Consider the following 14151-nt stretch of genomic DNA (forward strand, 5'->3'; position numbering starts at 1 on the left):
ATTTTAACGACCGAATTATTACCTCATGTTTTATACAATTTATTCAAACTTAGAATGCAACCAAAGAGAAGAACAGATAAATAAAAACATAGACGAAGAGCTTAGTTGCTCGAAAACTCAAACACCATGGTGTGCTTGTGCTTCTCTCCGGGTTGCACCACAACAGATGGAAAATTCTGTTGGTTGATGGCATTCGGGAACCCCTGCGTCTCCAGGCACAGTCCTGCTTGCTTGCCATACACCGCCCCACCCTTTCCCACAACACCGTCGAGAAAGTTGCCGGTGTAGAACTGCATACCAGGCGCGTCGGTCCACAAGTCGAGCACCCTCAAGCTCGAAGGATCCTTCACTCTGGCTGCGTGCTTCAAGCCAGATTTCTCTTCTCCACAGTCCAGTATGTAGTTATGATCATAACCGCCAGGCACTTCAAGGATCCTGCTGCCTATCTTGTTTTCTGCTGTGAAATCAAAGGGGGTGCCACTGACCGGTTTGATATCACCGGTAGGGATCTGGTTGTCGTCGACCGGAGTGATATGAGATCCCCATATCTGGATAGAGTGATCAAGGACATTGCCGGAGTTGTGCCCGGCAAGATTCCAGTAAGTATGTTGAGCAAGACTGACAGGAGTGGCTTTGCTAGCAGGAACAGCTTCCATTTCGAGCTTTAGCGATGTGCTCGAAGGGAGGGAGTACTTGACAGTGACGGAGAGATCTCCAGGGTAGCCTGTCCAAATATTGATATTAATCTCTCGCTAGATGATGAGCAGAACTATCAAACTATTCCTCCTCATCATGCCTTTTTTTTTCCTTCCATTTTCTCTTTTTAACTAAAAAGTAAGACTTTTTTACCTTCCTCACCATCCTTGCTATGATACTTGAAGGTGATTGATGGAAACTGATTATTCTTGTTGTATTCAGCAACCTCCCATAGCACCTTATCAAAACCTGTCTTCCCACCTGGAGAACATGACGAAGAAGTTCAGTTATTCCAACAACCTGATCAAATCATAAATGAGGTAAAAAAAAATAAAGTTGCATGGCTCATACCACAAATGCAAATCAGCACAAAAAGAGTTACCTTCAAACCAAATATTTGTTCTAGTTGACACTAACACTTCCTAACAACATTAGCTTATGGTAGAACTTGTTTCCTACGATCTAGATTCTCAAAAGAACTTGCACTGGCATGGTAATGCTACACTCTTTTCCTATTGACTATCCATGTGAAAATTAAAATTTGCAAATGACTGCTGGCATAATTAGTAGTATTATATGGTCCTCCTTTGCAGATTTCAACCTTTGTTTCAAAACTACAACATCCTATCCATCTTTAAATTTTTAAAATGACATATAATGGAAAATAATTCAGAAATTAAAAACCTGAAACTCAAGCCCAACAATCCTAATGCCTGTCTAGTTGAGTCTTTTGACAAGATTTTCACATCAAGTATTGAACAAACAAAGTGAACAAAACCAGCTCACTCACACCTACAGATTACTTAGTTCAACTTGGTTAATCAGCTTGTGCTATCCATTGTGTTTAAACAGTAGCCCAAGCATTTGCATTGCTATTGCATTAAGAAATAACAAGGAGAAAAAAAAGACCCAGTGTACCTCAAACTCTCAGGCGCCCAAATTTTAATAATATAATTCAAGTGAGGAGAAGTTGATAGCATCAGTGCTTGATGAAGCTTCAACAATCAAGGGTGGGTTTGCAAACCAAGTTAGATTAATCTGTCCTAACCCACAGTGCCATAGGGCACAGCATGAGATACAATAAGAACATAGACAAAAGGTCCCAAATATTAAGGATTGTCAGCATGTGCATCCTTTCAGTATTTCAGTTTAATATCCACATAGAACTTTAGAGGCACAACAGGACAACTGTAATTGTTAATAAGCCAAAAAGTCACAAATATTAGGGATTGACAACATGCATCTATTCATATTAATATCCATCTAGATTTGTGCCACACATGAGTTACCTCCTTACACTGAAAGATCATATCGTAATTGTTACATTTTTCTAACTTACATTTACACAAGTCACCTAGACCATTTCCTCTTGTTTTATTTGTAATCAGAACTACCCCTCCAAGTAAAAGTTTTTTTAACCCATATCTCCTTTACCAACAGGAAAAACCATTGCATAGGTGCCATGAGTACAATTTAACAAAGAAAGTATATAACTACAAAGTTTGGAAGAACCATAGACTTTTCCTTTGCAAGTTACAGACTAAAAAACCAACTAATCCAACTCAGGTTAAAGAGTAAGATCATAATCTTTTGAAGTAGTTTATATTTGTTTCACGTGGAAAAGAAATGTGATAAAGAAACATCAGAAATTTGAAATTGACTTCATTTCCCACCATGAAGGCTGTTCGGTCCATTGTTGATAAACAAGGAATGTTCAACCCCATTGAGAGTAAACTTTCCTTCTTTAATTCTGTTTGCTACCCGCCCAACAATACATCCAAAGTAGGGAGAAGCACCTTTCTGATTCAGAACATGTCAAAACAAACAGATACAAAATAGATAAAAAGTATGCACCGGCAAAGGAAAAGAAAAGATTATCAAGAATGCACCACCAAATGAAAATACGAAAATCCATTCACAATCTAGGATACTTCAGAACACTCAATGACATAGTAAAAGGAAACAAGATAACAAGAAGAGATTAGATCAATATGGATATTTAAGATTCAGATTCAAGCTGAATCAACGATTCTTCAACATGCATATAAACTATTTTGGGTCAATGCTTATGGGGGACATGGGGCATCTTTATATCAAAATTAGACAGTAACATAAAATTTAAAGAAACAAAAGCAAAATGCTAGGTTTATCATCAGTCATCACAGCATACAGTTAGCCAATTAAACAAGGATACCTGTTGTCTTCTCTAGATCTTACCTCTGCATAATTCCACAGACATAATCTGGTTCTAAAAGTACTACTCTCATACCAAATGGAAACAGGCCAACGGTTTCTACAGTTCAAGCACAAGCCACCTGACCAGACAAGCATGAATTCGTACTCAATGATATTACTGAGTTGATGGTTCAAATGTTTGTTAATGACTCAATGGTGATAATAACTAAGAAAGATCAGGGGACAAGAAATACAATTTTCTACCAAAATTTCTTCCATCTAGGCATAGGCTATAAAAATCAACGAAGCAGGACGTTATTCATTAGGAAATTAGCTTCTATTAAACCACGAATTCAATTTGTCGCTTGACTGAGAAGTCTAACCACAAAGAGTATCATGCTAGAGGAAAACAACAGTTTCGTAGTATGTATAAATTGTCAGGGTGGTTTACCATCGGCTACGAGGAGACGTAAAAATTATTACACACGAAGGAAAAATTCAGACACATAAAATAAAATAAAAAAATCAAATCTTTTGTTATTACTAATATTCTCCAACAAAAATTACGACTTTAAACAGTGATCAAACCATAGAGAATCTTACCTGATACGGCTCGATGGTATCGAAACCGAGTACTACATCGGCGACATTCCCTGAACCCGATAGCGACAGAGCGAAAAGAAAACAGACAGAATATTAGGTGAAACCATAAGGAAAAAAAAACACGAAAGACCGGCGAAAGAGCGAGTGCCAAGGAAGAGGGAATCAATTAGGGTACGGAGCAATCACCGTTGGCATCAGGGACGAGGAGCGATGTGATGGTGGCGCCAAAGTTGGATACTTTGACGGTGATGGTGCCGTTGCTGAGTTCGTAAATCTCCGCCGCCATTACTTCGCGTCGTCCTCGACTTCGATCGAGATCCAAAGAGCGAGGCGGTAGAATTGCGCTAAAAATAGTCAGCTTCTGTTGATGGGTTTACGCGTCGGTGTGCCACGTGTAATTCTAGCTAGGTGGGTTTCTGATGGCCTATCAAATGGGTAGGCTCGGGTCAAGATTTATTTCAAATGGCTATCTTAGCAGTCTCGTATAATTAATTTTATAATTATTTATTTATAAAAAAAATAAATTAAAAAATTATAATTGATTATTATTGAGAGGACATTACCTTCTTTTAAAATTTGATTCTTATCCACTTCAATAAATTTATTCCATACTAATCAACTCAATCATAACTTGAATGAAAGATTTATTTCAAATTGGTACTCTAAATGAGTATTCATGTGATAGATTTATTTTAAATTGATACTCCAGTAGTAGATAGTGCTTCAGGACATGATTAAGTTGGTTAGTATAAGACAAATTTACTAAAGTGAATAAAAATTGCATTTCAATGAAGTTAAGGCAATATCTCTTATAATGACCAACTATAACTCCCCGATTTACTTAAGAATAAGTACCTGAAGGATCCGATGCAATTAAGCTTTCAAGAGATTCTGTAGGTTACATATCTTAGCAATACAACTCTAAGATTAGCACCCCCAAACCGTAGATTTCACTATTATTTTTTTATCTCAAACCAGATCATTGATATTTTCAAATTTGATCACGTAAAAAACAACTTTTAAAATTTTTAAATCTATTATTTTAAAAAAATATATACAGTGATTTATCGGTATGACATCATACACATTATTATTATTCTTATTTTAATAGTTGAAAGATAAAACTTAAATGTGCATTATATTCCAAAGATGGGCGGTGATGGGGCGGCGATGGGGGCGACAAGAGAGAGGCGACGACGAGAGAGAGAGAGGCGACTGGCAAAGAGCAAAGCAGAGGGAGGAGGATTGTAATGTTTAGCGTTCTGGGAGGACGATGGCAGATTTTTTTTTTCTCGTGATTTTTTGTATTTCGGCCAGCTTGCCACGGCTAACACGATGACGCGATGAGAAATTCTCAACCATCTCAACATCGTGCAGAGGGGATCATATATTGTACATGGATATGTAAACCCCTATTGTTTTTTTTTAATTTTCATTTCTTTTAACTTAAATATTATATTCTAAACCTTAAACATTATATCCTAACTCTTAAACCTTAAAAAAATATAGATGAATATGTATCATATTATTCACCTATATATATATTATGTAAATGTAAAAGACAAATTATCCATATTTAAAAATTAATCTTTAAAATATTCATCATATTAAAATTCAAATTCAAATTTATTAATTATTATTCTGCTTAATTTATTATTGCACTATAATAGAATATTATTAAACTATATTTGAAATAAGTTATAAAATGCAGTGGAGATGACAATGACCATGTGGCAAGACTCGATCAACACGGGAGATTATGTGACATGATTTAGGACTTGGTCAATATAGATTTCATATGACATGTCAACAATCTTTGATCAATCCGATTTGTTGATCTCCTGACCTCTTGAATTGTCAATCTCCCGACCTTCAGAGTTGTCAATCTCCTAACCTCCTGATACATAAAAGAGCACAACTATTATCAATATGAAAGGACACGATGGTTACAAATGTATCCTTTTAAAGAGATGTATCTCTTGAGCTTCTCTTCATAAGACACATCATTTAGGCTTCTCTTTATACATAAGATAAAGGGAAAGGAAAAGAAAATATCATCATTTAATCTCAACTACTATCATTTACTTTTATTCCATATTTTACTCTATTTCATTTTTTTTATTATATTCTTTTGGGACTCTATAATAGTTTAGACATTATAGAGATCCGGGTAATTTTTGATGAGCCCTTTGACACATGTTATACTTCATATGTTCGATTAAGTCATGTTAACAGGAGAAGATTTCAATATGATTTCTCATATTGAACACTGTACAAAATTAATTAATTAATTTTATTGGGTAATATTAAATCCATTTAAACACTTATTTTATAACTATATGTAAATATCTATAATTTTAAATTATTAAATATAATTGAGCTTTCAAACTTTATTTAAATGGATTAGAGACCATCAATACTCATTTATTGGATATTTATAGGCACTCATTAACTATAATAAGAACATAAATAAAAATTTAGTGTACTTAAATAAACTTGACTAACAAATTGTAGAACACACAAGATCCCTCATTTTTAGATTTGCATTAAATAATAAACACTTTAATTTTTTTATATAATTTCTTTCAACAGCATTGTTGCAAAAAAAATCCAAACAAGAATTCATTTCCTCCAACGAATACCGATTTGTATTCTCATCAACCCTCGATTTTTTACGGAAAATTCTACTTGGCAAACTACAAATTTTTCTTGATGTTTAAAATTTTCAATATTTTTTTACACTAATTATGAATAAACTTAGCATATCCAAAATAAATTATGTTATTTGTAGGTAGTATTATTTTAATTGATAAGACTCGTGAAGAATAAAAGTTAAGTTTGAATTTTGATGAAAAATATTACAAGTTAAAGCTTTAAGATTTAGTAGGATAAAGATATAATATATGAAATTTAAGTTTAATGTATAATAAAATAATTATTAATATAGGAGAGGATGAGTTACTTAATAATTGAAAGTTTTAAATATTTAAGATTATTTTTATAAAAAGATAGAGGTGTTGATAAAGATGTTTATATGTGATACAAGCAAGTATGATAGTATGATGGTTGAAATGAAAAAGGATATCAAGTATTTTTATAATTACAAGGTACTTCTACAATTTAAAAGGAAGTTTTATAAAATAATAATTAGACTTGTTATATTATATTATCATGAACTAAATATTAAACTATAAAACGAGCACACAAATAGAAGATAAGAGTCATAGAAATTAGAATGCTAATATGCATGCGAAAATATATGAGGATAGATAATAGAATAAAAAAATATTTAAAAAAAATTATATTTGAGAGATACATTTATGATGATATACACATATACTTAGACAATTAATAATATCCCAATTAGATGATATGAGTAATGCTTTTCAAGATGTGTCATAAAAATTCTTATAGCCCATAAAAATAACCTCCCTAAATAAAACTTAGAGACGATGCTAAAAACTCCGAGGGGTAAAATGCTATTTATACACATTGGAAGAGAAGTTAAAATCGAAAACTTTGGTGGGCTATTTAAAATTTTGCTAAACTTTCAAACCACGATTAGATCTCGAGTCTATTTCACCTAAAAATACAAATTTTTCGCATCTCTTCTTCGTCTTCGTCTTCGTCTTCTTTCCATGGCGACTCCCGTTCCCAGGCCTCCTTCCAAGCTCTCCAGGTCCCTTTCCGCATCCCTAAACCCTCCCAATTCTGCCTCCTCCTCATCCAAATCTGTACCTTCTTCTTCTTCTTCTTCTTCTTCTTCTTCTTCTTTCTCTTCTTCGCTTTCATCACATCTCGCCGTGGTGGAACTCAAATCACGTGCCCTCGCCGTGCTCTCCAAACTCTCCGACAGAGACACTCACCAGATCGCCGTCGACGAACTCGAGAAGATCATTCTGACCCTCCCAGATACCGGCGTCCCTATGCTCCTCCACGCCCTCATCCACGACCCCGCCGTGCCTTCGCCCGGCCCGCAGGACCTACCCGCGTCCAAGCAATCTTCGTTCCTCGTCGCCCGCCGCGAGTCCCTCCGCCTCCTCGCTTTCCTCTGTGCCTGCCACGCGGATGTGGCCTCCGCGCACCTCCCCAGGATCATCGCCCACATCGTCCGATGCCTCAAGGACCCTACTTCCGATTCCTTTGTTCGAGAAGCCTGCCGCGACGCCGCCGGCTTGCTCGCCACGCTGTACCTCCGCCCGTCGGTCTTGGCGGCGAGTGCGTCAGAGGAGGGTCCAGGCGGAAGTGGAGGAGGAGGATCATCGCCGGTGGTGGGGCTGTTCGTAAAACCGTTGTTTGAGGCAATGGCGGAGCAGAACAAGGTGGTGCAGGGAGGGGCGGCTATGTGCCTCGCAAAGGTGGTGGAGTGTGGGGGGATAGGAGAGGACGGGAAAATTGCAGCAGCAGGGTCCGCATTCCAGAGGCTGTGCCCGAGGATATTTAAGATGCTTGGTGGCCAGAGCTTTCTAGCCAAAGGAGCATTGCTTTCAGTTGTCTCTAGCCTTGCGCAGGTTTGTCGGCTCCGTAGTTTCCATTAAAACATAAGATCATAAATTTGTGTCTGCCTTTGCACACCATGTATCATTGCATTGTGCTTTTAAACATTGCTGACTATGGCGTCCAAGAGAATCACATATTGCTATCATGAACTACTGGGATACATAACCATCTGGCTCTCATCTTCCAGGTCTTATTGAAGCCAACTTAATCTGCTATTTCCCTCCATCTTTTTGTTCTAAATCTTAGAAGTTAACTCGGACATTTTTTTGTCTTTATACACCTATTGTTTCATTGAATTTTGTTTTTAAATAGGGACAAAGAATCCTCTCTTACATCATATTCACAATTGGTTTTAAAGAACCATATACTGTCTGTGTTGTTTTTGTGTGAAACGGACAATTTTATCTTTGATAGTTTGAATAACCTATGCAATTTTGTGACTTCTGATAACTATCTTATCTGATGCTAATCTAGAGTCTTGAAAGGTTGGACCACCATAAATACAAACACATGTCTTGCCTCTTTGAAGTTTAGTTCAAGCATAATTTCTTGGGCTATTGATCTATAACTTTTCAACATTCAACATTCAACATTCCTGAGGATAGTAATATTTTGCATATGCTTTTACGGTTAATCTGTTATGCCATTCTTGGTTTTGTTTAGTGCTAATGGTGGACACTGGTGACTGGACACAATTTTATTCTGTCCATGAGACATAGACTCCATGGACTTCTGAATCAGATGAACATAGGAAAGGCCTCAGTTTGTGAACTTAATGATGAAATCTATTTAGTTTTTTTTTTCAATCAGAAAATCATTCTGTCATATCCTTTTTCAGGTAGGAGCTATTAATCCCGAGAGCATGCAACAAATACTGCAAATAATTTGTGAATGCCTTGAGATTAATGACTGGGCTACCCGTAAGGCAGCTGCTGATACATTATGTGTGTTAGCTTCTTACCCAAGCCATTTTCTTGGTGATGGCGCTGCAGCAACCATAGCTTCTCTCGAGGCTTGCCGTTTTGACAAGGTAAGCTAGTTCAGGTGCCATAACTAATGATGATTGAACATGCAGTGCCTACGAGAATTCCTTTACTAGGTTGTTTTTTTAATCTTGCATTACATTTTCAGGTAAATCCTTGCAGAGATAGCATAACAGAGGCACTACAATTATGGAAGAGGATTAAAGGACAGGATGGTCCTTCACCGCAAAAAAAAGGTCCGTGACTTTATATTTCCTTCTGAGTTATGTATTTGTTGTTTATGACACCCATCTTACTTTTAAGAATTTAACGTTACTGCAGAATGTAGGAAATCCGAATTGATTGATAACAATGAAAAGGAAGATCATGAAGGGTTTGCTCCTAGTAAAGTTCAGGACTCATCAAAGATTTCCTATGCTTCTGCTTCATCTGGTGAAACCGTATCTGTACTAAAGGGAAACAGCACTAACATACCAGAGAAAGCAGCTGCACTTTTAAAGAAAAAGGCACCTGCTTTGACAGACAAAGAATTGAACCCAGAATTCTTCCAGAAACTCGAGAACAGGAATTTAGATGACTTACCTGTAGAAGTAATGGTACCTCATAGGTGCTCACAGTCCTCTCATTCACAAATCAAAGGGCAACAAGAAAATTGCAGACACTTGGTGGGAGCACCAAACTGTGATGGAACAATACTCCCAAAGTTGGATGATTTTGGTGGATGTAAAAATTCAAATACATGGGACAAGGGATCAGAACAAAGGCTATTGTGGTCGAAAGATTCAAAAGCAAAACTTATTGATGATAGAACTGAGAGATCTTTGAAGGATTTACCTCCAGGTCATTTAGAGGTCACTAGATCTGATGTCCATACTGAAGGGTCATTTATGGGTAATAAAGCTAGTTGGTCAGCCATCCAGAGACGATTAGCTCAATTAGAGAGGCAACAAGCCAGTATCACGAATATGCTACAGGTTATTGATAAACTAAAACTTCTTTATTATTTCATCCTATGTGATTTCTTTTGTCCCTTCCATTCTGTTGTAGATGTGCTTGTTCATGGCTTTGAATATTGGTGGCTGGTAACTGATTGTTGAAATGTTCTATTTTCCAAATTCCATTAGATTCTCATTCATTTTTTACTTCCTAGGTTATGTTTGCTTTTTTCCTAAAACATATGAAAATATGTCTGCTCAGGATATTTCTGAAGTTATTCAGTTTCTATCTATTGCTGAGTTTGCAGAACTTTGTCAATTTGTATAATTCTCATTTTATTTTGTAATCCTCAGTAGCTTTTCCTCTATTATTTTTCATTTCGTTTATGTTGGTTGGTGATGGTTCTATAATAAGCCATGTTTCTTTTATTTTTTAATTATAGGAAGCCATATTATCCTAATGTTGTAGGGTCATCTTATGACACCTTCTTTAGGTTCATATCTGAAGTGGAAGATGATTATGGTGGTTGGAGAACTGGATGTCATAATGTGTATTACTATTACTTATGGCTTATATGAATTTTCAGTTGCATGTGTAGGCCTATTAAGTTGGCTTATTACATTAGTAGTTGAAATATACTGTTCTTTATTGATTACAGAGAATATTATTCAAATATGTTAAAACGCCTAAAAGCTCATATATTCATATGGTTATGTTTTCAACATAATTTCCTTCTAATTGTCTATATATCTGGTATTGTCTGAAACTAGTATGCTGGAAATACTTGAAAAGCCCCTAAAGGTTTCTCTACATTTAATTTATGTAAAAAAATTCCATGTTTGTAGCATATTTGCAAGCATGATCTTTGCATTTGCTGATCAATGGACTGAAGAAAATATAATCTTACTGATATAAATATTGAACCATGCACCCCTGTAAAACTATAAAGAAAATTGATGTCTGATAAAGACATACCTGTTCACGAGGCTTCTACAAAAATACATGCACTTTATATGCTCCTTGAATCATCACTCAGATCTTCTTGGATATTGCATTTAGCTCCAGATGCTTCACAATGTTAGCCCTTTCAGAAACAAGGTCAATTCTCTCACTTGAGATATCAGATTTTCACCCATCACATTGTTTGGATTTTGTCTTTTTTCTTTCTTACCATCTGATATACACATTCATTGCTATCAAACAATTCACTAGTTTGTTGCAACTTCAGGACTTTATGGGAGACTCCCATGCTAGCATGGTGAATCTAGAAAATAGAGTCAGGTGTCTGGAGAGAGTTGTGGAAGAAATGCTTCATGATTTGGCTATGCCATCTGGAAGGAGAGGAGGAAGTATGTCTCTACAATTTGACAATTCTCCAGGTAGATCTTCATATATATCAGCTCAAAGTTTAGCAGGATAGTTGAGTTGTGATTTCCATTTTCTGAAAGGTTTTTCTCATCAGGCAGTGTAGTTTCTAGTGAAAGAGGAAGAGATTCTACATGGAGGTCTGAATCTGAAGCATGTGATTCTTACAGACACACGATGTCGAGAAATGGATTTTTGAACTCAAAGGGGGATTTTGGTGTTGTTCCAGTGGATGGTGGGTCGCACAGAATGGATCAAGTCAGTGGCAGGAGGGCTTGGAACAAGGGATCAGGATCAATTAGGCTTGGTGAAGGACCTTCAGCAAGAAGTGTTTGGCACTCCTCAAAGGATGAGGCTACCCTGGAAGCCATTCGGGTAGCTGGGGAAGATAATGGGACTTGCAGAAATTCTGCACCCATGCCTGTTCCCCAATTAGATGCTGAAGCTTTAACAGACGACAATCAATTGGCAGATAAGGTTCCACTTTGGGCATCTTGGACTCGCACCATGGATTTATTTCATATTGGTGATATTGATTCAGCTTATGCAGAGATTCTTTCAACTAGTGATGATTTATTGCTTGTAAAGCTGATGGATAAATCAGGTCCAGTTTTCAACCAGCTCTCTAGTGAAATAGCAAGTGCAGTCTTGCATGCAATTGGACAGTTTATTCTAGAGCAAAGTTTGTTTGATATAGCACTAAGCTGGCTTCAACAGGTACCAATTTTTATCTCTCAACATTAGAGTTTATCTTGGCTGTTCAAAAATTTCATTTTATCTGATGTATTTTCTCAAAATATATTTTAGCTTCTGAAAGACGCTAAATATATCAAACTCATCACTTTCAAACATATGCAAATTTTGAAGTCTAAACTAATTGCGCTAATAGACTTATTTCCCAATCATTTAATTCCTTCCTGTATCTCCAGAGATGCTGTTGTTGTGCATATTGTTAACATCAGTTGGTAGCTTACTGAGACTATTAAGCTCATAAAGAAGGGAGCCACAGCAATTGATGGTTCTAAAGTTTTCCTGTTTGATTTCAACATCTTTTTTGATTGCTTAATTCTCAATTGGGTTCTGTTCAATGTTCTTGTTCATTGGTATTGAAGGTTACTCGGTTTACATTTGACTTGGCTTCAGAGTGTGCAAAAGTTACCTTGAAACAATGCAGGTTAGGGCAAATAAGTCTGTCTAGAATATTGTTTTCCTATCATGTCCATTGATCAAACGAGTCTTAAGGTATTGAAGGTTACTCTGTGTACATTTGGCTTAGCTTGGGGGTGTGCAAATTGCAACAATTTCCTTGAATCAATGCGGGTTAGGGCAAATAAGTCTGTCTAGAATATATTGCGTTCCTAACATGTGAAGTGCGTCTTAAGGATTGATTGGATGACCACCAGAATCATGAACAAACATGGTGCAAGAGAATCATACGACAGTTCAGCTGAAATTAGCTTATACTTCTCCTTCCACTGCAAATTTATTGGTTTCTCAACAAGGCTATCACAATGGCTATTACATGAAAGTTATGGTCATGAAGTTGGTCCTTCGTTTATTTATGACTTATTTTTAAATTCAGTCTACAACTACACTGATTCCACACAAGGCTAGCGTTTGATCCATGTCTTGTGCTCAGTAGTTGATAAACAGAGCACAAATTTTCTAGGCAACAGATCTAACAGCTCATGTGGTGGAAGATTTTGTGAGATGCTTAGACTGCATAACTATAAATAATGTATAAATATAAATAATTCCTCGTTTCAGATAGGTATGGTAATTTACAGTCTCAATAAAAATCTTTTTGAGAGCTTTATCATGCAGCAGTATTTTCCACAGTTTTCTATATTTTTTTGCTGTTTAGTCTCTTGCAACTATGCGAGTCCACAGGAAAGCAAACCAATAGCTAGTCTTTTCTTCTGCCTTTCATGATAATTTGGCATTTCTTATCTACTGTTTCTGGAATTTTTTGGAAACAAAACTCAGCCACTTTTTTGTATCTCTCATTCCGAATTTTGTTTCTTGTGTAAACCTCTTTATTATTGTGCCTGCCAAACTTTCTCGATAAAAGAAATTGAAAAAATTGATCATACGTAAGCATTTTGTGTTTGATTTGCAGTTGTCAGACCTTGTAGAGAATGATGTCAACTTCCTTAAGGTTCCACTTGAATTGAAAAGGGAGATTTTATTGAATCTCCATGAAGCTTGCAAGCTAAAGCTTCCAGACAATTGGGAGGGGGCACTTCCAGACCAACTAATGATGCAGTTAGGTTCAGCATGGGGTCTCAGTTTGCAACAGCTTATCAAGTAAAGCATCTAACAAAGTTAAAGTGGAAGGAAAAAAAACATATAACAGATCTGTCATTGCTATGTATTTTCTTTTTCAATTTTTGTTTGGTAGTGGGCTTTATTAGAAATATACGTTGTAATTAAATTCTACAAAAAAAATTGATCCTTTCTTTATTGCACATAGTCAAAAAAACATCTCTCTTGGTCTTGGAAATCTTTCTTTCTTATTTTACTGTTAAAAAACTATTTCAGTAGTTATTTTAAATTTTCTTTTGTATACTCTACATCATCATGCCTAGTATTCTTTATCTTCTTTTATTCTAATCTCCTATATTTTTGGATGTATCTTAGAAAAGGTTTTATTTTTATGGCAGATAGGGTTGGAAAGTTTGTACCATATAATCCATATTTAGTGTTATAATTGCAGTTATCATAATGCTTCCTCTGTTAGCATAATTATTGTGATTGTTTGTCATAATTGCTGTTATTATATTTTTGATGATATATTTTATAAACCCTTGTAACAACTTGTATTTATAGCCTTATTTGACTATAACAATAGCACACAAGAATTTATTTCCCCTCTCTAACATTATTATTATTA

The 14151-nt window shown here is 36.0% G+C and overlaps 1 protein-coding gene and 1 pseudogene across 1 annotated transcript; one reads left to right on the top strand and one right to left on the bottom strand.

Moving 5' to 3' along the window:
* Nucleotides 1-13: 13 nt before the first annotated feature.
* Nucleotides 14-3767, bottom strand: LOC141821192 (uncharacterized). The gene is made up of 5 exons (XM_074708583.1): nucleotides 3661-3767; nucleotides 3475-3524; nucleotides 2370-2496; nucleotides 850-957; nucleotides 14-724 (listed from the first exon to the last, which is right to left on the bottom strand). The coding sequence occupies exons 1-5, from the start codon at nucleotides 3758-3760 to the stop codon at nucleotides 102-104; spliced, it is 1008 nt and encodes a 335-aa protein (XP_074564684.1). The 5' UTR covers nucleotides 3761-3767; the 3' UTR covers nucleotides 14-101.
* A 3289-nt stretch (nucleotides 3768-7056) lies between these two features.
* LOC141822173 (TORTIFOLIA1-like protein 1) lies at nucleotides 7057-13653 on the top strand (annotated as a pseudogene).
* The last annotated feature ends 498 nt before the right edge of the window (nucleotides 13654-14151 follow it).

Source organism: Curcuma longa, chromosome 2 (genome assembly GCF_044706935.1).
Source record: "Curcuma longa cultivar G26 ecotype Majalengka, Jawa Barat chromosome 2, ITB_CL_G26_1.1, whole genome shotgun sequence".
NCBI lineage: Eukaryota > Viridiplantae > Streptophyta > Magnoliopsida > Zingiberales > Zingiberaceae > Curcuma > Curcuma longa.